This window comes from Lissotriton helveticus, chromosome 1_2, assembly GCF_964261635.1.
Source record: "Lissotriton helveticus chromosome 1_2, aLisHel1.1, whole genome shotgun sequence".
Taxonomy (NCBI): Eukaryota; Metazoa; Chordata; class Amphibia; order Caudata; family Salamandridae; genus Lissotriton; species Lissotriton helveticus.
Genome location: NC_136058.1, coordinates 122,806,569 through 122,832,225, shown reverse-complemented (window position 1 = coordinate 122,832,225; position 25,657 = coordinate 122,806,569). Strand labels below are relative to the sequence as shown.

Sequence of the window (25,657 nt, the reverse complement as noted above, 5' to 3'; positions counted from 1 at the left end):
GCATACTTAAAACCATGATGCCCTGTCCTACTTGTGGTAGGATTTGCAATCGTTTCTTCTCTAGTATTTGTATGCAATAGTGTGGGCTGACATTGGAAAACAACTATTATCTGTTTATGCAGCCTGTGGTGACCAAGAACCTTTTTATTAGCTATTCTTTCCAAGAGAATGTATGATCATCTGGGTCTGGTGGCTTAATGGACTAATGTGTCTACTGTAGAGGCCTGTGTTCAACTTCATGGTAACAGGTTCAAATCCATGAGGGTATACTCGACCTTTCATCCTTCTGAGGTCGATAAAATGAGTACCATTGAGTTGGGTAACAATAAACATCTGTTATGCAGCGCCAGTATACCCCTGGGTGAACGCAACGCTTTACAAATACATGTTATGTTATTACCATTATTCGTTAATTTAGGTGTAGGAATTGCTATCTTATTCCAGTGAACAGTCAAGCATATTAGTTTGGATTCAGAAGCATTTCAAGGTATGACAGTCAGTGTTAACAAGAGGCCTTTTAAAGATGAATAGAATGCCTAAATAAAACATATATGTTAAATAATATTAACCGGCTCTGTTGCTTGAATTGCCGGGATAAAATAAACTGTGAAGTATAACGGTTTAAGTGAGCCGTAAGCACGCATAGTGAAGGAATCTGCAAATCTTGCACAGTCTGGATTTTATTTACTGTGTTCAGCATGCTTGACTGCATTATATCTCTACCACTACTCGGTGACACTAATTGTCGTCCAAGTGAGTACCAATATGTCCCAACTATTAACAAGCTCGCTTCTTGAATTCCGATGCACTCGATGCACTCGTTTATAGGTGCAATGGTTGTTGTGAAGTACTACACAGTAGTGTGCATACTCGCATCTATGCAGTGAGAAAACAATCAATCCAATTGTTTCAGTGTCCTTATGTTGTTGCACTTATGGATTAAGTAAAATCAGGTATTTGTGTACATTGTTTAGAATACTTGACTGCAATGGCACTGCATTTGTTGAGAAGACTAAAACTATATTGCTTCAAAATAAGATTCTGGCTGTTTAAACTTCTAGCATTCTCTCCACTTCTGCCTGAATCATCACGGACCTCAAACTGTTTTGTAGATTATATGAGAAAGCTTTGGATAGAGGGGTGTGCTCCACCAACCATAATATGTTATTTCACAACAAAATCACTTCAAATGGAGGATCTTTCGAATGCCGGTCCGTCTTCCATGATTGCATGACTCCCCACCCCCTCCCCTTCCAGAGCATACGCTCGGAAGTGGTGACATGCTTGCTTCTACAGCTTAACTGAAAGCATTTGTGAGCAAGGTAATTGGGACTGGAACTCCTGCATGTGCATTAGAGGCCGACAGCTTAAAATCGAATAGCTAGTTCTGCTTCCAGACTAATGGATCTCTGCAGAAGATTCAAAATCCAAGCGTAAAGTTCCTTCATAATTTAACATGTTACAAAAAATATTTTTTATGGCAAATGCATTATAAACATTCTCATCAGTTGGTATCATCCCCGACGGATACAAAATCCAAAGAAAGGACCACTCCCACCGCCCACGAGGAGGACTCGCCGTCACACACAAGAGCTTCCTCCGACTCTCCAACACGAACGACCCCCTCTTCAACACTTAGCACCTCCACTTCCAGACCATCCCCAGAACCGCACTGTGCGCCTCTTTCACCACCACCATTGCTGTCCTCATCACACCCCAAGCCATCTCCTCCACGGACTGCATTCTCATTGGAGACCTGAATTTCCACCACGACAACCGCAGCGACCCCCGACTCCACCACCCTCCTTGACAACCTCCGACTGAAGCAGCTAGTCACTACCTCCACCCACAGAGCCGGAAACACCCTCTACCCCATCTTCCCAGGAGGTACAAGCATCCACTTCAGCCACACCACGCTGCCCCTCTGGACAGACCACCACTGCATACACTTCACTTTCAACACAACCACCACATCCAAACCCGCCCCGCGCCCACCATGAAGGAACTGGAGCAAGATCAGAGGAACACCTCAACACCACCCTCCTCCATGCCCCCCCTCCGCCACTACTGACGCCAAGTCCGCTGCCAAAGAACTACAACGCTGGATCGCTGGCTGCCCTGACCTGCTCGCACCCTTCAACCACCCCGTCAGACAACACCACCTGAAGGCAGTCTGGTTCACCAGTGACCTCCAAGAAGCCAGGGGCTCCTTCAGACGCCGCGAGAACCTCTGGCGGAACAGGAAAACCACCGAAGACCGGAACAACTACAGGAACGCAATGAATGAATACCACCAGCGCATAAAAGCCACCAAGCGGACCTTTATCAAGAACAAAATCCACACCAACGTAAGTAACGCTAAAGAACACTTCAACGTCATACAGCAGTTCACCAAACCCCCCAACGAAGCCACTGACATCACACCTTCTCAGGACCTCTGTAACAAGCTTAGCTCCTACTTCCACCTGAAAATCGAGGCCCTCTATAACAACTTCAGCGAACAGACGCCTGACACTACCACCCTCCCCACCACTGACAACCAGCCAACCATCATCACTTGGTAACCTGCCACCACCAATGACACCACCACGAACATGAAGAACACCCACTCAGGAGCCCCCACGGACCGCTGCCCACCGCACATCTACCACAGAGCCACCGCCGCAATAGCTCCAGAACTAGGCCGGACTATCAACGCCTCCCTCGAATCTGACATCTTCCCCCAACGACTGGAAGAAACCCTCGGCCGACCCAATGGACCTGAAAAACTACCGGCCCATCTCTCTCCTTCCCTTCGCAGCCAAAGTCACCGATAGATTAGTCAACGCCCAGCTGACCACCTTCATCGAAGAGAACGCCATCCTCGACTCCTCCCAATCTGGATTTCGCAGCAACCACAGCATCGAGACCGCCCTCCTAGCTGCCACCTATGACATCCGCATGCTACTCGACTCCTACTAGACCTCTCCGTAGCCTTCAACACCGTCTTTCACCGAACTCATGCATCTAGACTCCACGACGCCGGTATACGAGAAACCGCCCTTGACTGGATCTGCTCTTTTCTCTCAGGCAGAACCCAAAGGATCCGACTCCCTCCCTTCCTCTCCTAACCTACAGAGATCAACTGTGGCGTACCTCAAGGATCCTCGCTCAGCCCCACGCTATTCAACATCTACATGGCCCTCCTCGCCGCCATCGTCAGACAGCATGGGCTCAGTATAGTATCTTTTGCCGACGACACCCAGCTCATCCTCTCTCTCGCAAAGAACCCTGAAGGCACCAGGCTCGACTTCCAAGAAGGAATGAAAGATGTGGCAACCTGGATAAGCAGTAGCTGCCCAAAACTGAACTCAGAGAAGACAGAGGTCCTCATCCTCGGACCCTCCCCCTCTGCGCAGGGCAGTACCTGGTGGCCCCCTGCCCTCGGAAAACCACCTACGCCGACAGACCACGCCCAGAACCTCAGCATCATTTTATACTCCTCCCTCACCTTGACCCTCCAGATCAACGCCTTCACCTCCACCTGCTTCAACTCTCTCCCCAAGACCTTTAAGTGGATCCCCCCGATGGCAGAAAGACTGTCACCCATGCACTCATAACCAGCAGACTGGACTACGGCAATGCTCTCTACGCCGGAATCAACAAAACCCTGCTACACAAGCTCTAGACCATCCAGAACACTGCAGCCAGACTCGTCCTTGGAACCCCATGACACAAGCATATGACCCAGCACCTACAAGACCTCCACTGGCTCCCCATTGAGAGGAGAGTAACCTTCAAGCTACTCACCCACGCCTACAAATCCCTCCACAACATTGGACCCAAATACCTCAACGAAAGTCTCCTTCCACGTACCCAAAAGGAACCTCCATTCCGCCGACCTCGCCCTGGCAGAGACCCCACGCAGCTGCAGAACCAGAGCAGATGAAAGAGCCTTCCCCAGCAAGAACCTGGAACGAGCTCCCAGCCGGCATCAGACACTCCCCCACTCTGCACATGTTCAGTAAAAGCCTCAAGACCTGGCTCTTCGACTGATCCTGAGCTTCACCACTCTTCCCCCCCCCCCTCCTCAGCACCTTGATACGCTCACGGGTGAGTAGCAGGCTTTATAAATCCCTGATTGATTGATTGATTGCTTGATTGAGTAACCAATGCATTACTAACAAGCTTGCAGTTTAAATGATGCATCAATTCTGGACAGTAAGTCACTTCAGTGATACAATGAATACTATAGCATCTGTTCTTGGCATTATTATTATTATTATTATTATTATGCGTTCTTATATAGCGCTCGATTACCCGTAGGCATCTCGGCGCTTGCCTTGGGAACCCGTCCTGGCTTCCCCCAAGGTGAAAGCCAGGCATCCCGCCGCGGGGGGGCCGTAGTGGAGATTAAGCAGGCTAATGCCCAGAGCTGCAGAGTGTGAACCCATGATTCGAGTGGGCACCGAAACGAGAATTATCAAGTCCGTGGATATTTGGGCTCAAGACCCTGCCGCGTCGGGAATTGAACCCTGGTCCCGGGTCTGACCTCTGCTTCAGGGTCTGCCTCCTCTAACCAGTGAGCCACACTTCTCCACTGCATGTAACTGTAATTGCATTTATATTGCGCTTATTACCCCTGATAAAGCTTCGAAGCGCTTTTTCGGAGAGTAGCACGCTACTCCGGACCCCATAAAGGATTAGTGTTGAGTTAGTATTGTGAAATATGAAAGTAATTTGAGTGGTGGATAGGTTAGTCAGTTATTTTGATTCAGAAGGATAGTGGAGGGATAGAAGAGGGAAAAAGGTTTGCATTTATATAGCGCTTGTTACTCCGCTTGGGGTGTTAAAGCGCTTTTTTCGGTGAGTAGCACGCTACTCCGAAACCCATAAAGGATTAGTTGTGAATTAGTCTAGTGAAACATGAAAGTAATTTGAGTGGTGGATATTAGTCAGTTATTTGGATTGAGAAGGATAGCGGAGGTATAGAAGAGGGAAAAAAGGTTTGCATTTATATAGCGCTTGTTACCCCTAATGGGGTGTTGAAGCACTGTCTTGGCGAGTAGCACGCTACTCCGGAACCCATAAGGATTAGAGGTTAATTAGTAGAGTGAAATATGAAAGTAATTTGAGCGGTGGATAATCATCAGTTATTTGGATTGAGAAGGATAGCGGGGGGATAGAAGAGGGAAAAGGTTTGCATTCATATAGCGCTTGTTACCCCTGATTGGGTGTTGTAGCGCTTTTTTGGGCGAGTAGCACACTACTCCGGAATGCATTAAAGTATTAGTGTTAAATTAGTATAGTGAAAAATGAAAGTAATTTGAGTGGTGGTGTTTGGATTGAGAAGGGTAGCAGAGGGATAGAAGAGGGACAAAGGTGTATATATATCTACATCTACATCTACATCTACATCTCTATATCTATATCTATCTGTAGATTCACATGCTCCCACCTTCCTCCCCGGATGCCTGTGTAGGTCACAGTTTACTACTTTATTTTATCTTACATCACACCACTAGCATGGATTTCACATTACTGATACTCTAACTCCAGTGTATCTAGTGGAAAGTGAAGTGTGTCTAAAATAGACTCTGCCATAAGAATGATTATTTATGGGGTAAGGGTACCAGGACTAAATAAAAATAGTGGTGCTATCATCCAGTCGCAATGTACCTGGACAGCTATCAACAAAGCGAGGTCGGCATGTTTCATGCCTTGATTGCCCAAAGGGTCAGTTGGCATTTCATCAGGACCAAAAATGTGTAGGTTATCGCCCCCTGAGGGGCATAGGACCTCCTTTCTAGTAGAGGATGGCCAAAAAAGGCATACAATACTGGACCTGAATGGTTGCAATACTATGATTCCACCCCAAGGTGAGCAGGAAATTGCCGCTTATGCAAGGTGGAGGTTCCCAGAGGAACTGCAGTCCAGGACATTGCCACTAGATCTACCTACCTACTTTGATGATTAGAAATTTCTAAAAGTGGCATTTACAGATTTATAATTACAAATCTGACTTAACCATAAGTTTGTATTTTTCATTACAATTCCAAAGATGCCAAACATGAACTGGTTACCTGTTCCCATTTGGAAATGTCAGCTTATTACATGTAATAAGGTAATTCCAATGGTATCCTATGCGAGAGGTAGAGCTTACAGTAGTTAGAAATGTATTTCAGAGTTTTCACTACCAGGACATGTAAAGCCTAAAGGTGCATACCCTACTTCTTCAATGCATTGCACCTTTCCCTGTGGGCTGTCCATGGCTTTCCATAGGGGTGACTTGTATGTATTAAAAAAGGAAGGTTTGGAACTGGCAAAAGGTTTACTTTGCCAGGTTGAAACATCAGTTTAAAAACTGCACACACACTGCAATAGCGGCCTAAGGCATATGCAGCCCTCATCCTACTAGACCTCTCCGTAGCCTTCGACACCTAAGGCATATTTAACATGCTACTTAAGTGGGTGGCACAATCAGTGCTACAGACCCACTATTAGCATTTAATTTGCAGGCCCTGGCCACATTAATAGGGACATGCAAGTAAACTAAATATGCCAGTGGGGTATAAGCCAGTCTTACAGTGAATTAAGGAGAGAGCAGACACCCTTTAGCATTGATTATCAGTGGGAAAGTGTGCAAAGTCCTCAGTCCAACAAAAACAAATCCAGCAAAAATGGAGGAACAAAGGCAAAAAACTCTGGGGATGACCCTGCAGAAAGGGCCAAGTTGAACTCTCAGCTACCTTACAAGAGTCAAAACTCAACAAAGAAACATCAATACTTCGCCTTTCAAATTGATCCATTCTGGTGATGTGGGTAGCTGCTTTATTTGGGCCAAGGCTCAGCTTTGGCTCAGAGAAACCTAGCGAAACCCAGACATTTCTGAAAACTAGAAATCCACGGGACTGCAGACTGTTTCTATCCCACTACGTTTCTTTAGCAGAATACCTCCAAATACCAGACTTTGGCTAAAAGTGCATTTTATTAGATTTTTGTGAGGCGAAAGTTTTTAATTCTACAGGGATCAACAACATTCCCACCACCAGACATTTATGATAAAAACGGCACCCCACTTATGTGGGTGGAGCTAGTACATCCTTGGGGGCCAACTACCACTCCTCTTACCTCCAGTTAGTCCCGCACTGCGGGTTTGATAAGAGGTCTTAGTAGGCCACACACCCCTTCTCCGCAACTCTTCAAACGCGGCTCCTGGTGCAGTACTAGTTGGGAGGATGAAGCCCACTTTACTTCTGAGGGACCTTGGGGGCCACGAAGTCCTCCTGGTACCTCCTGTAAGTCCTTCACAGTAGGAATCCTGAGTGCTGGTCGGAGGCCCGTCCCTTTTCGCCACCACTCTGCAAACACGATTACTACTTAAAAAAACATAGAATTCGCTGGAAAAAAACAAAGGTTACTAGGTCGTTATAGTTGGGAATTAGCATATAAAAAAACCTTAGAAATTCATTGAAAAAAACAAACTTTACAGGTATGTTATAGTTAGGAAATTGAATTTTAAAAAACTTAGACATTCGCTGAAAAAACCCAAAGGTTACTCACCAGGGGCGTTCTCGTTAGGGGCTCACGTTTCACTTGTATAAAACCAGTGAAATTCAGCAGTTATTGTTAGCTGAGCATATTAACTTGCGCCCCCACAATGCAACGGATGATGTTATCAGTGATGTAATATGTGAGGTCATAAGCAGTGTATTGGGGGGTTGCGTGTTATAGTTAGCTCAGCTTACTTAACTGCTGAATTTCACTGGTTTTGTACAAGTGAAATTTGAGCCTAACTATAACGTCCCTGTAATCTTCGTTTTTTTCAGTGAATATATATATTCACTGATGCTTGTTTCCGGCCTATGGAGGACCTGGCTAGCAGTTCGGGCTGGATTGTTCCCATGAGGCACAAAGTCAAGACTGACTTGCATATGGCTGGCTCTAAACTGGGTGGCATGATGATCAAAAGAACGATGGATTTATCCAGATCTCTGGCTGTTGGTGAATGTTTGATTTGCTCTGGATTCAGTCCATCATCTTTGTGTCTCTTGCTTTCTTGCCCCAAGTGCGCCAGGTATGCCCAGACGTGTGTTCTGGGCTCACTAGGCCACTGGATAGAGGTTAGCCTAGCTGATGAAGGGTGATGCCCTGAAACAGGTCCCAGGATGCTTGTTTCCAGTCCAGGGAGGACCTAGCTTGGTAGTTTGGGCTGGACTGTTCTCATTAGTCTCAGGGTCAAGACTGATTTGCATATGGCTTGGTCTAAACTGGAGTGAGCAAAAGAATGATGGATTTAACCCAGATCCCTTGACTGTGGGTGAATGTTTGATATGCTCTGCAGTATGTGTGTCTATTGCTTTCTACAAGGGCATCATATATGTGGCACTTGGAATAAGGCAGACAGGATATTTGTCATATTGTGATGGAGAGACCCATCTAAATTAGGCCCTAACACTTATCATTAATGGATGGAATTGGATTCACAAATTCCTGTATAGTTCTGGTCATTCACATCCTGGGTGCCTTTTGGATAGCTACATACCCTGATTATGATGGCACAAAGTGCCCTTGAACATACTAAATGGCCCTAGGGCAGGAAGTGGTAAACATCCTTGAGTGGGCGGAAGTATTGGCAACCTGTACGCAACTAAAAGAAAAACCTAGGCATAGGTGTGTGCCTAGACTGAAACAGAAAAAGGATTACATCAATGACCTGTCTATATCTTCATAACTTGATCAGATCTTTTCCAATACAACCCAGATCTCCATTCCTTCACCATTTCTTCATCCTTGTTCCATGACTGAATTCTTCCTCTAGTGCACCAACCATAGAACACCATCGCCAGAGATCTCCATGAGTTGCTCATTCTCCTCAACATCATAAAAATCCCATGATGCACCTATTCCAGCTCTAAAGCTGCCTTCTTCCTCTTCTCCCCTCGCCTCCTCATGCTCAGCACCTTACCTTTTTGTGTGACTTCTGTCAACACTCCCGACACCACTAGACCCATGTGGCTGTAAACTGATGCTCACTGTTCTTGTATACTGTCCCTTCTACCATCCCCTCTTGTCCTTTTGTGTGCTGTATACATCTGTTGCTACCTATGTATTTTTTTAATTGAGATTAGTACAACTTCAGATCCTAGAAGCCTCATTTGACACGTCGAAAGCTACAATCTACCCTAAATATAGTCTTGAACCTTTATTGAAGGGCCTGCATATTTGACTGTTGAGGAATTTGAAGTGCTACAAAGTCCAATGGTGCATGTTTTTGATGTCATTTGTCAGACTGTGGATGTGTACTTACAAGAGCCCAGCTGTATTACACTGGGAAGATGACAAAAGTATTGCATGCGTTAGTAGCAGCAGTTGAGCAGTGTGAAGATCCATGTCTGTGTGCATCCAGTTTCATCCATCAGTTCGAGATTGGCGTCGTTAACAATGAATCCCTTATGCTTAGGAGGACACACACTTCTTGACAGATACATGAATATAAAAACACTGCCTTTCATTAGTCTTATGGTTCTTTTGGGGGTCATATTAGGTTGTATATCCTTCATATTTACCTTAAAAGGGAATATATCTTAGTCCAGAATAGCATGGCAATAATTTAATTGCATATTAATGCAGGGAAGTACCAACCAATTGAAGGGCTTCAGACACCTAGCACTCTTGACATTATAACACTGTGTCTTTTATGTAGCAAATATATTCATAGAAAGCTATCTTGCTTCTAACCTGCAAGATTATGCCATGTAAAAGTTGCATGCAAATATTTTCGACAGATTCTTCCAGATATTAGGTAATCCATTTATGTCAAATACATTCCATGAAATACACAAATCTAATTTATTGGAGTATATCAGAAGAAAGGAACAGATTGTGCCGTCGGATCTGCCCAACTACACTGTTGGGCAGATCCTACATAAGGGCAAAATAACAGTTGTTCAATGAACAGTTGCAAGGCATCTTGCAGTTTCATTCAAAGTGAGAATGCCACTAAAGTTCAAAGAGGAGCTCTGTATGTCAGCATAAAGTATGCCCAGCATGCTGTCAGATGTGCACCTGCAGTTTGTGTAATTTGACAGTGCGATGTGGTGTCACACATCTTTGGTGCACAAAGAGTGATTGCTCTGGTGGTGCTTTGCAAGAGAGGTACCCTTGTATACTTCAAAAAGTTAAAGTAAAAAATCAACCTCCAAAATGCCTCATAATTAAAGAGTAAAAGAGAATAACTGTGTTCTGACAATGATATACTGACAATGAAATGAATGAGGCTTTTTTTGAAAATAGAAACCTGAAAAAGAGAACGCAAGTGGCTATGGCTACCACCGAGTGTAGCCATTATCGAGTAAAGGTGTATAACAACTATTAGTAACAGGAGTATACCATTTAGAGCTGCCCAACCAATCAGAATACTCCCTTTCGGGTAGGGTCTCTCCTGGAGAAAGTAATTTCTTTTTTACTCACCCACTTCCTTGCTGAAAGCAAGCCTGATCAACTACAGAAATGGAGAAAACAAAATACACATATTTATTTACTTCAGTGGTTGACCAGGCTTGCTTTCAGCAAGGAATGCTATTAGCACATTTGAAGACCATGAAGTGCCTAAAGTCCCATAACGACTGCCATAGACCTTCTTCGCCCATGCTCCAGTGATTGTTTGTGTGTCTTCTCCTTAATATAAGAAAATTTCACCCCCAGTGGGTGGAATTATCACGTGCGTACCTTTGGCCCAGATAAAAGCTCCATTTTACATGCTCATATTCTTAAGTTGCTTTCTCTCCCTAAACATGATGATGTTTGACACACATTCACGTGCGTGGGTAGGAGTACACTATATTACAGTACTTGTATGCAAGCATATATTCTCTGTAATCAGCAATATGGTTGAACTGTTTTATCTTTTTCACCATTCTAGCAATGCTAATAATATTATTCGGTTTCCTTCTATGTATTATTACAGTGCACATATTTTATTCAATAATCTCAATGCTTCTATATATATTGAAACACTTTACTATATATTTCTTGTGTATCTCTTTGGGGATGCATAAGTAACTAAGCGAAAGGATTCTAGCTCTGTTACCATGATTTCCTTGGGGAGTCCGATTTTTAATGTTCTGAGGTTGCACATACATGTGTTACCTTGTCAGTCTAGGGGTGCAGATGGTGTACTGTGAGCTAGAAGGAATTTGGCCAACATATCCGGCGATGTGTGCTAAATCAGTCTTGCACAGTTCTGATGCTTATGTTGTCCAACAAACGCAAAGGTTTACTAGGGAAATTATAAGCTGTATTACAGAATGTTCCAATAATATTAGATCTTCTGCCACAGGCTACACAGCCTGTGAAAACCCATCTCCCTCGTTCAAGGCCTTACCCTGTGGCTTGGGCCAAAAACGCGGGAAGAGGGACTTTAACAACTGTTCTATACCCCTTGAATGGCTGTTCATCGTAATTGCCTTGGGTGTTTGCATCCCTGTTCCTCTATCCTTGGAGCTTTCTAATCAAATAACTGATACCATGCCCAAAAGGATGAGCTCCTATAGTCTTAAACTGAATAAGAACTTAATTTATTTAACAGTAGTACACACAAAGGTTTATATTGAAATGTGTGCTTGGGTCTTTGCAGTACTGATTGCAGGAAATATTTGAGAGCACCTCACAGGAAGTCTTCCCACATAGGTGCACCAATTATGTGCACTAGCAACCATACTTTCACACTTTTGGTCAAGACAAACACTTAAGTAAACTTTCACTTGCAACATATCAGACAAGGCATCTGCGCATGCAATTTCTGACTTGTTCAAAATTGGGGATGGCGTCCTGGCTTGTTCAAAATTGGGGATTGCTGCCTGGCATGCCAGTCCTGGCTTGCTCTGTACCAGAAAAGTCAAGCTCCTCTGTCAGACAAGGACTACAAAGTCTTACGGATCCACACCAGCGGCAACAGTGTGCTACGCACAGACCAGTGCAACTCAATGCTATTGATGGTGTCATTTGCAGATGAGAAAATTAGAGCAAAGGAAGAGTTTAGGGAGAATAGAGAACACCTATCACTTTTTATTAATGATGATAACATTAGGTTAACTAGAGATCTATCCACCTAACCCAGGAGTTCATTTAGAGAGTGGCGGATGTGGGGTAAGGCATCAAACATCAAACTTTGGTTCGCCGACCTCATTTAGAGCTGGGTTAAGCACGAGATGGCTCTGCCAGTGGAAATCTCGGACTAATGGTCCGTCTGCCACTGATCCATCTGTCAATGTACTCTAAAGGTTCGCTCTATCTAGTGAGGTCTACATTTTTCCTATTGTGGATTACCAGTGAGAGTCTGGCAGACGTGTACAGGTACAGAAGCAATGACCCCCCATGGCAGGAAGAAAATTCCTAGGGCGTCCGTGCCATTAATTTTTTTGTTTTGTTGAAATGAACCCGCACTTTGCAATGTTGTTTCTGCAAAACAAAAAAAGCAGACATGTTTGCATCACAAATAAAATGCATTTCAGTTTTGTTGAATGGGCTTCGGCGGCACAAAATGATGCTATTCGTTGTGTTAGTGGGGTTTACCAAGTATGGTGGGCAGTCTTCCACTGGAAAGGTAGAGGTGACTGGTTGGCAGATCTCCTGCCATACTCTAAATCACCCCTCGTCTGTGGGTTGGAATGTTTATCCCAAGTGTTTGGTTTTGTATCTTTGAACATCCCCACTGAGTTTGTTTTTTAAATATGTAAGCACATGAACCATACTTACATATCAACCTCCCTTGACCATATAAAAAAACTTATCTTACGTTTTTTGCTATCTGTACTCCAAAAAAGAGATTTCCTGTAGTCTTTTTTATTGAAAGATCAATTGTGTTACCTGGATCGGACAGAGAGTGGTTAGATGACTCCTTTATCCTGTATCCTCTTGTACGTTTAGCTAACTATATAAATCCCTAAAAGACCATAGTTTAAAGAATTTGTAGGTGTACCCAATAGACCACACATTATTTCATTGCTGGGAAAGATGGCATAGTGTGAGGCTAAAAGGATTAGTGTTGCCTTTTATTTTAAATTATGAATCTACTACCCTACAAACCCTGCTTGCCCCTCCTTCTTGGCCCTTGTGCCTAACCAAACACAACCACCCTGGATCATTTTTGCATCTCACCTGAGAGCACGGTAGTGACTCAAGCCACTTACAAGTGAAAGCACATGACACAGGCGCTGTCACTTGTGAGACATTTTATTTACTTACAGGGAGCTTAGAGCCTACCCATTGCTTACTATTGGTTGGCTTCATCATCACTCTCATTTGCTTGCTTCTCTTTGGTCAGCACCTGCCAGCTTCACTTCCTTCTCTTGTGTTTGACCCCGCACCCTCCCCATGGAGCATGGCCGAAGTACTGCTTCCTTGCCAAGTGTCCTTCTACTGCTCACACTTTCGGAACGACTTTTGCCTTGTTGTTGAAGCACTCCATAAGAGGGCATGAGTATGCACTATCATTTTGCTTGCCCTCTCCCCACTGTCTCTTGTGTTGCTTGCCCCTTCCCGCTGTCGATTGTGTTTCTTGCCTCATCTTCCCACATCATGCTGTCCATTGTGTTGCTAACCCTACCTCACCCTCCTCCCACTGTCGGTCATGTTTCTTGCACCCTTCCACATTCATCCTGCTTGTCTGTCAAGTTGCTTGCCCACTTCCGTCCCCCCTTCTTCTCTCTCTGTGTTGGCCCTGCTCCACCCATGGTACCAAAGAAAAGCACTATGACGTGGTCAGCAAAGGCTGTGTGTTAGCGCTGGCAAAGCCAGTAGGCCTAGCCTGCGTAAGAGCTATAAAGCTATTGGCTTTATGTTTTTAGCAATGACAATAGCAAATAAAACACAATGCATGACACACAGTACGTTTTTGTTTTTTTACTGTCACCCATGCTGCGCAACAGCTTCACAACAGCTCACAACATGGCTAAACAATATTGACAAAGCCAATAGCTGTCGCTTAGTCAAGACCTATTATCTTTGCCAATGCTTGTTTCAGTTTTCTATGGTCCACGGGAGGAGAGCATTGCCTCTGAAGTTTCTGTTAACACCAGACATGTCGCCTGCATAGTTTAAATACCCGTTTCATTTATGTGCTCGTCCACCAGGCTCTGTAACTTGCTTCCTCGTCTTTCCTCCCATCCTACACTGAAGAGAGGTGAGTGAGATCTTAAAGGTACCATTAAATGTCAAGCCTATTGGTCTCCAAGCAAGTGGCACACTCCCATTTTCCTGAAACGCTAGAGGTAGTTATCGCAGGATCTCGGGAAATGTCCTAAGGTGTCATGAACACTGATTATTCTAATACTTACTGCTAGAGCTCCCCGAAAAAAGAACAGATGCCAGGATGATTGTCTGATATTAAGCACTTGTCATTCAACAAATCACATACTATGTCATATAAGAATATGTCACTGCTCATTGGCTGCTTTTTATCTTGCGAACGAAGTCTGAAAATGTGCATATCTGCTCCACCAGGACGGCACGAGGCTTTCAGAAGAGCTGTCACAAGTTGTTAACATAGAATCGATAGGATTTCAATCTTTATGAAACCAAACTTATTTCATTATTCATGATCTCATTACAGGATTTCTGTAGGGTCCTGTTTTTCAGAGAGAATGTGCATCGACCGTAGTTTGATAATGACGGACATCTGCGAGAGTTTGGTGGGGTGTTGGGACACATTTTTAAAAACATCGCAGTAACAACGTTTTCCTGTATTTTTGTTTTGGGTTTAACAACCTAATAACAATGTTTGGCAAAAGTGCTGTAAAATGTTCTATTCGTGATACACACGAATGCAAAAATCGAAACCTCTTAGCTTTGCCAATACTTTTGCTGCGTTTTTTCGATTTGTTGTGAGTTCGTTCAGGGTTTTCCGTTATGTTTTAACTGCCTTTCACAGCTACATCGATGGCCTATACGGATCTGGCCAGACAGCCTTAGCTGTATGCGACAAATCATGTCATACTAGAGAGGAGATTAGAGAAGGGCTTTCCGTGTTGATTAGAGCAGTTAAACCTTTGCCTTTTGATGATTTGCATGGGCTAGCGAGCTAGAAAAGTGGTTCCTCTTTGTGATTTTGTCAAGGATAGTATCCTTGACAAAAATTCTGCCCCTGGTGCTTTCTTTGATGTGTGTGCATGTATGGAAAGAGCCGTTTTGCAGGTTGCCCACCACTTTTTGCCCCATTTAGACTTTTAGCTGCTTGTTTTTCGCCTCAGAGAGTGCATTGAGGCTTGCTAACCAGACCACTAGTGCCAGTGTTCTGACCTATTACAAAAACTGCGTCAAATTGGCTATACCCAATTGGCAAGTGCTGACTTACCTAAAAGTCCCTAGTATATGGTACCCAGGGTACCAAGGGCATGTAAGGCAGAGTGTCCATCCAGGGCTACAGCACTATTCGTGCCACTCTGTGTGTGGCAAAGTACAAAATGGCTCCCAGCCTGCCCAGACTAGAAATGATGTCCTTTCACTGTATGTTCAACTTTGCCATTACCATTAATAGCAAAGCCACCCCTTCCCTTACCGGTATATGTAAGGAATGCCTATAGAGCCCTATGGCAGGGAGCTGTATATTGTTAAGTTAGACATATAGGTTTTTATAAATATATCTTATCATTAAAACCACTAAAGTTGTCGTTTTGCTGAGGAAAAGCAGTATCCCCATTGGCAAAACACAGGGTTGTAGGCTGGCATGCCAGCCTGGCTAACCTCGGAATGGGACTAGCTAACTGGGTACTGTAAGGTATCAAATTAATTGTGGTATTAGATTTGACTTGATGCGCAAGTCGACATTTATGTCACTTTTAAAATGTAGTAACTGTTGTAACTTTGTGCCCCACCTAGTCCAGTGGCCGCACAAAGGCCCTGACACTAGGACAGCTTTCTGCTCACCTGAGGAGATATGTAAATGTCTCCCAGGCTCAGGAACTAAGGCAGTTGCGTCAGAGTGAGGTGTGACCTCCTCACTCATGAAGGCTGCAAGGGGTGTTTGCCCAAAAGGCGAGATTCAAAGACGAAGCTGCCATTGAAGGGCTGCTTGTGCCAACAGGTCTGAGCAGGCTGCCTTTTGTTCCTGTAGATCAGTTGGAGACCGGGCCGGCGAGGGAATGCCCATCCTCAAACTGGTGTTTGCCTGTACGTGTAGCCCTTAGGTAGCCGCACCTCTGGGGTGGGCTATCTAGCTCCTTACATTTGACGAAGTCCAGACATCTTGAGAGTGGCAAGAATATTGCACACCTAGATTGCGAAAATACCACATATCGCCGGAACTTTGAAAACAAAAAGGAGGAGACCTAGCCCATTGGCTAGTGACGGCGTTGTCCCCTGGTGCACTTTCCCAGGATATAATGGGCACCCCTGGGACCCTGAACTTAAGTACACCTTGGATTTGAAGAGAGGACAAGGAGAGGAGGGTCCTTCTGCATTTGAAGTTGCATGAAGAGAAGCTGCACTGTCGGAAGGACTGCACCAGCTGCACTTTGGGCTAGTGAGATTGGACTGTGGCTCCTGAAGTAGTAGCCACTCCTGAAGGATCGCCTCTGGTTGCCGCTGTGCATGCCAAGAGACAAATCCATGATAGCCAAATGTTGCAGCTGTGTCTGCCAGACCCAGGACTGCTATCAGAGACCAGATTTGTCACCCAAGAGGGACGCTAGCCCTCACCAAGGTTATTCGATGTGACCGATGTGTCGCAAGATTGGAATCACGCAGCAGCTGGCCTTCTAGTGTTGCGGAGAGGATGTAGTCGGACCCCAAGTACTGTGGTCAAAGTCTCCTCAACCCACCTGTGGACCGAGGGATCAGCCACACTTCTCCCCTGTCGACCACACCGCTCCAGGAGCATCATTGAGCATCTTTTCTGCCTGCATCCCCAGCATCAGGACTACTTAATTATAGTCTATTGCAGTAATTTTCTAAAGGCTGGAACTTGACTGGAAAAGGCTCTGGTGTCCAGGTAACTGTCCAAAGTAATCTTACTGGACTCCTAGACCATTGCCCTGTCAGATTTGGTTACTCAACCTGGGTCGGAGTTGCCAAAGTATCTATTTCAAACCATTCAAAAGTTTGAAAAGTTTTTGTTGACTAATGCTTGTTTGCGGTTGGATTGAAAAGTATTTATTTCTTCTAAAATCTGTATATCCGGAACCCTCAAATGGATTTTGATGATCAAGGACTCTAAACAAAGCAAAACCAAAGGGGATGACAGACGGAGTGTTTAACATTGCAAGCACTCACCCCCAGTCAACTAATCTGGGATTAATTCATGATCATTCTTTAGCTCACTCCACCACCCCAGATCAGACATGGCCATATGCAAATCAGTCTGACCCTGTGCCTCATGGGAACAGTCCAGCCCGAACTGCAAAGCCATGTCTTCCCTGGACCACAAACAAGCATCCTGGGACCAGTTTCTGGCTAATCAGCAGTCATCAGCCAGGCTAGCTTGAATCCAGTGGCAAAGTGAGCCAGGATTCTAAACATTCATAAAAATATAGTTTATTTATTTTTATAAATTGTCGTTGTCTCCTTCTTGTTGTGTGACTTTACTAGTTCATTGTTTGATGCATTTAAATGTTTTTTACTATGTTTCTTTTTCAAGCCTAGCTGATCGAAGCCACAGCTACCCAGGGTTGAGCTTTAGGTTTACAAACAAACCTAACTGGCCCCAAGACCGTTTTTTCAAGTGCATTGCACAATAAGACCCCACAGCCATATTATATAGTACACCCAAATCATCACAGTGCACATCCACTACAGGAACTACAGAAGCACGCTCAGTTACACCACAACTGTGTCAGGGACAACAGCAGCTGCCAGCAAGACAGGGAAAACAGCACTGACCACATTTACAGCCAAAGCAGGGACGACAACAACAACAGAGGCATGAGCTGCCACCGTAGCTGCCTAAACTCATGCTTGGTGCCTACATTGGTTCAGCATGTACGCCCTGCTGGTAACGTGAGGGTGGCAAACAAATTTGAAGAGACTGTTTCACGCGGGCTGTAAATACGCACACATTTTATAGCAACAGAGGTAGTAAACCGCAGAAATTGGAAGCAAGTCGTGTTTCCTGCTTCGTCCATGTCTTGGACTCTTTGCGTTTCAAGTTTGGCAAGCTGGTGACTCACTGAGCCGCCGTCTTTTCTCTAATATAGCATCCCGGCATTTTCTTCAGGCATGTGTCTGTCAAGTGCGGTTTTCTGAGCACGGAATCGAAACCAGTGGTGCGCGCTCCACAGAGGAGCGGGGGCGAGGGAGCACGGCAGCAAAGCGAACTTGCGCTAATTATAAACACATGTTTATAATTAAAACCAGATGCCGCTGCTGCGCCTAACACACCAATAGGCCATGGGCGGTTACATTTCTAAAGGAAGCTGGGACATGCACCCACCTTTCACCATTTGTGTGCTGTCTTTTTTAAAAAGACGCACGCAAAAGCCAATTGCAGCCGACGAAAACAAAAGCTCACGCACAAGCGGGTGGTCAGCTTTCAGAAGCCCTTACGTGAAGTCTTGCAGAGCAGCGCATGCGCGCTGCTACAGGCTCGACCTAAAAAGTAGTTACTTGAAAGCAGAGGCCTAGGGAGCCCCTCATTCTAGTAGCTTAATGGAGGGCTGCTGCTCCCAGTCTCACTTAAACATTAATTAGCTGTTTAGGGGCATGTCAGCAGTTCTGCAGACCCGATAGTGATATATAATACTGTTTGTGAATACCATGAGGAAAGCTGTGGTGTGGGCTGGCATGTATGGTGTAGGAAACTGAGAAAGCAAAATACTTAAAAAGAGGATGATAAAATAAGGAAAATAGGTCAAAGGTAGGATCCAATACTTAAAGGATGGACTGGTGTAAAGGTGAAAGGTTAGATGGAAGAGTGAAAGGATTAAATGTTGAAAGGGTGAAGTGATGGAAGAATGGATAGCTAGAAAAGAGTGAATGGATGGATGCAAGTATATACTGATTGGTTTATGGATGAAAGGATCGGTGTGTTTTGAAAGGATTGATGGATGGAAAAATGCATGGTTGGATGGGGCAGTAGGGTGGATGGAAAAGGTAACGGGATGGACAGATGAATGGGTAAGTAGATGAAAGGGTGAATGGATAAATGGATATGGGGAGGATGGAAAGATAAAAAGTACTCTTCTGATGAGGGTTGGGTTGGCTTCCTTCATGTACTAGGTTATCATTTGAGGTATTTTTCAATTGGGGGTATTTTTAATTTACTGTCTTTTCCTTTGAGTGGAAGGACAAAAGTCAGCCTATCTGTAGTATGGAAGAGAGGCTATATATTTGTGGGGAAATAATCACAAGATGTACAAGGCAGCAGTAGAATAAGAAGCAAGGAAATGACAGTGGCAATAAAGCCAACAAGTGGTAAGCAAGGGACTAGCTTACACTGTCTAATAGATGAGACCTAAAAAGTGCATGCATGTATGGCTAGACATATTGTCACTGGAACAATAAAGAACATTGACCTCCAGTACACTTACTTATGAAAAGCTAAAATAGCTAGACACAAGACTCCTCATAAATCTGGTAAAAAAATGTCTAGTTTAAACATTATGCACCAAATAGTAGTAAAATTAAAATACTAGGGAAATATTTTATTGGTGAGCGTGTTCCGAAATCCAGTGCCTTAAGGCTAGAATGTAAGTAGGCAAGGAACATAGCATAGCCCTTATGCATTGTTTGTTAGAAGCTAAACAAGCTGAAGAAGCAGCTCTTTCAAAACAGGCATGACAACACACAGTTTTAGAAATATGATCATACCATGGTATTGTATGTACAATGTTGTTCTTCAGAATTAGTCTAAAAATTGTATCATAGGAATTTAACTAAACTTGAATCCAAATCGCCTGTGAAGCTAAATGAATGCAGCCTGCTATGTAGAACATGGCTGTCTGCTGTATATAGTAAAAACTTGATCAAGCTGGGGAACCTTAAAATTTGTTTGAGAAATGCATTTTCTTAAGTCTGGAATTTTCTTAAGTCAGGAGCTGGTGTGTCTTGACATAGCACCCTGTGCCTAGTCCATAAGTCCCTCGTGGAATATTGATGGAATACTCCTGGCTTTATGTCATTTCTCTCGATGGAGATTTTGGCAAAGCAAAGGCTCACTTAATGGCTGGTAGGAAGGAGATTGCTGGCTAGATGTTAGATAACTTTCTCCAGTTGAACCCAGGTAAAACTGAAATTATTCTGTTTGGGAAAGCCCTAGAACTGTGGTTTACAGTCTGGAGGCGTCCGGAGCTAGGCAAGGCCCCTACTCCCAATAAGGTAGTAAAAAAACTCAAAGTTAAGGTAGACCAGGATATGAAGGAACAGGTTCTATCCACCACAGGCATTTGTTTGTCTATTTTACAACTGATGTTTCTCCCTCTGACAGCCAGAAAGACCTTGGTACAGGCTCTTGTAGTAAGTCGGTTGGATTACGGAAATGCTCTACTGGCTTCTGTCAACAAGTTTTTAACAGCCAAACTACAAGTTGTGCAAAACACGGCCGCACAGCTGATCTGTAACAAGCCTGCCAGAAAGCCCTCGGCTCCTCTTCTACAGTCTTTACACTGGTTGCCAGTAAAGAAAAGAGTTGCCTTCAAAATCTGCTGCTTTAACCTATAAGCCCTTCAGGGAAAAGGATCTCAATATCTTTGTCAGAAACTTAAGCGCTATCTTTCTACTAGTAATCTGCGTTCCAGTGATAGAGCTGCTTGTGATTTCATGCATTCGACAGTCTAGATGTGGCGGCCGAGCCTTTTCTTATGTGTCTTATGTGGCTCCCACCATATGGAACAGTTTGTCTTTCTCTCTTCGAACTTGTCCTGACTACAGCAACTTCAGCTAAGCACTAAAACTGTACTGTTCTAGATCTCATTCTCTGGCTTGAGTTGACCGAGTGCTGAGATACCCTTGTAGGTGTGATTCGTGCGCAATATCAAATTTTATTTTTCTACTCTTGCTTGTGTTCGCTCATGGTTGACATGGATGGATCAAATACATTTTTGATTGAAAGAGCACATGGATATATATAGCTCTAGCAATATTGTTAGAGACATGCTGCCTACAAATTGTACTTGTCCTTCAGGTTCAATGCAGAGGACAGATCTGTAAAAGCCATATAGCATGTGACACGTCTCAGATGTATGCAAACCCTCCTAAAAGCAGTTTACACCCAAATTTAATAGGGAGATAATCTTGAAGCAGCAAGGGTGGCCCATGCACCTTTAAAGAAATATGTGTAAATATAGAAATGCTCCATGATTGGGGAAATGTGAAGGAGCCATTGAAAGCATTAAAGGGAGATAGGCAAAGGGGCACCCAGAGATCTAGATTAGCTGTATAAATGTAAATAAATTTCCCATCTCCCAAGACTCCTATTAGATATTAGTTTCAGCTCGTCCAAACTCTTCATCTTGTAACTTACTTTACTTGTTTCATTGGCCCAATTATGATAAATAAGTTTTCACATCTGATGATTTGAGTACCCTAGTCACTGAAAGCCCATGTATAATCATTACATCGGCGGGGGTGAAGTATGTTGAAAAAATATAAAGAAAAAACAACTGGCCAATCTTATCGAATCCACTCAACCTTAGAAAAATGATTCCTCACTGAAAAAATCTACCTAAATGGAGGCTAGACTGTGGAAACTGAACATTCTATTTACAAAACAAAATATGATCTTTAGCCACTGAAATGACCTTCTGACTGAGTTGAATAGAACAGAGGATTTAACATAACATTTAGAACCCAGGCAGGAAGCTGTCAAAGGCTGCTCGTGAAGAATTCCATTAGGAATACTGGGTATTCTGGAAAACGAAAAAGGAATACATGGAAAGTTGTCTTAACAACTGAATGCCAAAGTGGTTTGAACAGGGAGCAGTTGCATGCGGTCACTGTAGAGGTAGCCTACAGACCCCTGAGCAGGTGCCTCTCGGGCAAAGGAGCCCCTTCCTGTTCAGCACTTTACATGTCCCCCACCCTGGCATGATGCAGATCTTACAGAGCTACCTCTCGGTTTCATTCAGGCCCTCTGTGCTGCAGGTCTTCATGGATTCACGACTGGCTCTTCTCCGTGCGTCTTCCTACGTACAGCTTTCAGTCTGTAATGTGTTTGATTGCCCTCCATATCATGGCAGTTCTTTTCCTCTCTCTGCAGTCCAGCAGCTCTTCTTCCATGCTGGACTCTGCAGTATGGCAACTGCATGGGTTTGGGCTTGGTCTACGCCTTTGATGGGAATAGCAAAACAATGTTAAGGCCCTGATCCTGGTCAGCTTCCACTTCTCAGCAAATGCTGCAGCGCTTCATCAGAAGTCAAGCTGAATAGAAAATATACATTCCAGTATGTTGTTAAAGCTGCGACCATTGTATTCAGCCCAGGCCTATGGCGAAGGTGTGCTTTGTTTTATTTCAAAAATCTAAATCTCAGTCTCCTAGCACATGGAGCATCTTCAGGTGTGTTCTTCGTTGTCTCCTACACTTGAGGGAGAGCGGTCATCTACTGGTGTATGCGTCAAGATGGAATGGAGCGTGATATCACATTCACTCTTGTACCCATCAGATTGCATACAACACAGTAAATATCGTACCTTAATGAATATATAAATTGTACTTACTTTATATGTGACTGTCTGTTACAGAGGGATTAATTAATAGATACTTGAAATATAAAGATGCTGTAACAAATTCAAGGGAAGTAATTGGGACTGTCTGATGCCAGCTACTTATATATAAAATGGGCAGTTATTCTTAACTGGCATAGATGTACGTAAAGGAAGTAAGGGTCTAGATTTGTGAGGAGAAGTTAAAAACATGAAATCCTCGGTTGAAGATATGAAAGATGGATACCCAATGATACATTGATTTCTCAGAAGAGAATGTGGTTTCCCAAACCTTAATAAGAAGGCGAGGAAAATAGCAATTGAGAATCACGAAAGTTATAAATCAGCAGGCGGTGTTCAGTGTATGTCTGCTAAGCATGGGCATCATGCGGTGATCAAATTAAGGGCTTCATCTCTGTGTAAATGGAAACCTAGCTTTTCTTCATGTATTACAAAACAATAGTTCCCTCTTCTGATTGTTGTAAAACTTATTTTAGTCAAGTGACGTGAAACCGTATATTCTGCGCCATATTCACTGTCACTGACCTTGTATAGGTAACTAACATTCTGTTTTGTAGCATCTCTCTGCAGAGGAACTGGCAAGAAGGCGAGAAGAGGAGAGAAGAAAACCTTCAAAATGTCCAAAAGGACCAAGACAAATAAAAAGGTACTTTCACAGTGGACAACAACCAATAACACCCCGTCATTTCTTCACCTCCTGGTGGAAATTCCACCCGAGGATTTTTTTTTCCATTTGCACATACTTAAGAATCGAAGACTGCCATTTTTAGGAGTATACCAGATATTATTTGTGAATCTCAAAAATGTTGTAAATATACCCCAAAGACAGGATTAATTCCTGAGGCGGAGATTTCTGACTTTTTAGGCCTGCTTTGAAAATCTTGCCATTGATAATCCAAGTTTAGGAACAATTTGAATGGGCGTGCTTCTCCGTTGCCTCTAGGACAACATTGATATGTAGGTTTTTTCTTTTTATCATTCAGAAACATCTCTTTCGCTTTGCTCTGCTTTCGATTGAATTACCCCGTGATTTAGTTCTGACTTAGTAACCTTGGTCGTTTGCTATTCCCTGTGAGGTTAACCGTAACAACTGCAAGTGGACGTGACATGAATGTATATAACCCCTGCTTTTTTGTTTTTCTAGCATTGTAAATAAAATTGTTGATTCCCTTTTTACAAACAGTGGATGCCACATGTAACACTCGTACAATAAATATGTAACAACTTCCAATTTGTGATTAATTAACATTTTTATTGAACATATATATTTTTCTTTTCTAGCTCTTTTGATCCATTTCTGCTGATTCCTTGCTGTTCTTTTAATGAGGAAAAACAGGTACAACTAATTATTTGCACTTCATTTCACACCCGAGTTCTTACTTTTGGTGGGTCAACAAAGAAACAGAAAGTAATTTGGGGCATTGAGAAATTAGATAGACTGTAATACTATGGGATGGTCTATGCTTTACGACAGATACCCTGGCCCTTTGTTGCTTCGTGTGGTCCCAATCAGCCTTAAAGAACCATTTTTCCTCCATTGTCTATTAGTATGAGCCTACATCTGGCTTACAACTTTGACTGCATGATATGATTGACCCTGCATCCAATCAAGTGGACATACCCCACACATTAATGTGTTTTCCAGACACTGTGTTTGAAACTTCTTTTCTGTCTTAAAGATTGTTGTATTGTGTTTTTTCAGGAGCCTTTTCAAGTGAATGTAGCTGCAGAAGCCCTCTTAATAATGGACTTGGTAAGCCGAAAGCAGTGTGCCCTGTTTAGCACTGTATTTAACATTCTTTGTTTGCCTGGCTTACCAAAAGCTTCACTGACACGTTCCAATTTTAGGTTACCTGCATAGTGCTTGCGCTGTGCTTGTGAAATCTCCTGTATTCAATATATCTTAAAAGGGGGTTCTTATTAGTTCCCATTGACGAATTACTGTGTTAATTCACTTTGTATCGAACATTTTTATTTTTGTTAACTTCCCCTGGCTGCATGCATTTACGATACTCCTACTAAAGCTGTTCACACAGTTGTGGCCCCATTCACTGTCAAGATAGGATGCCTTCCCACTGAAAAGGCAGTCAGCTTTTTACAGTGTGCTGGAATGTTCACTTTTTATTACTTAGTTGTGTAAAGCAGATGCTTTATCCTTAAAACGTTTGTGGCATTTCCTAATCATGCTTCAGTACTTTTCTTTGCACTTTGTAGGCATTATCGGATAGATTTTTTTCAACTTAATCTATTTGGTCATTATGAACAATTTCTAAATGTTGTGATAAACATTGCAGTTTAAAAATAAAGTTAATATACAAGAACTTTGCTCAATTTTTACTACTAAACAGGCAGTCACATGTGCAGTTACCTTGCAGACAACAGGGTCATGATTTGAATGGTGCAGCAGGTGCAGTAGCACCCGGGCCAAAAATTGTCATAACTCATCTAAGCACATAATATTGCTCTATTTGACTACTAAACAGGCAGTCACAATTTCAGTCACCTTGCAGTTAAAAGAGACTTAATTTGAATGGTGCAGTGGCACCGGGACCAAAAGCTCTAGGAACCCCACTAAACCCAGATTATTGCAAAAATTTAAAACTAAACAGGCAGTCACAAGTGCAGTTACCTTGCAGACAACAGACTTGTGATTACTATGGTGCAGCAGGTAGTGACACGAGGACCAAAAGCTCCAGGCACCCCACTAAAATTGCTATAGTTTACTAGTAAACAGGCAGTTATAAGTGCAGTTATCTAGCAAGCGCTAGGTTCATGATTTCAATAGTGCAGCAAGTGCAGTGGCACAGGGACTAAAAGCAGAGCGAAAACAACTTTCCTAGGCAGTAAGTACTGTAAATATTACATTGGTCTACTTAGCATGATGTGGGGGATAACCCAAGCTCCGTGCAATCAAATGACAACTGTTTAAAACATGTTAATTATTCTTTTATTAAGATTTTTTTTTTTTTTAAGTGTGGCATATGAATATTCAAAAAACATTTGTGCATAAGTGCCTTTACATCAG

The 25,657-nt window shown here is 43.4% G+C and overlaps 1 protein-coding gene across 3 annotated transcripts in view; it reads left to right on the top strand.

The window, feature by feature from the left end:
• Positions 1-25,657, top strand: part of MYSM1 (Myb like, SWIRM and MPN domains 1) — a 367,486-nt gene that overhangs the window by 203,840 nt on the left and 137,989 nt on the right. For all 3 annotated transcript variants that reach the window (XM_078669957.1, XM_078669947.1, XM_078669962.1), the window contains 3 exons: positions 23,190-23,278; positions 23,914-23,968; positions 24,335-24,385. In XM_078669957.1, coding sequence (XP_078526083.1) covers positions 23,190-23,278; positions 23,914-23,968; positions 24,335-24,385 — 195 coding nt within the window. The remainder of the gene's footprint in view (positions 1-23,189; positions 23,279-23,913; positions 23,969-24,334; positions 24,386-25,657) is intronic.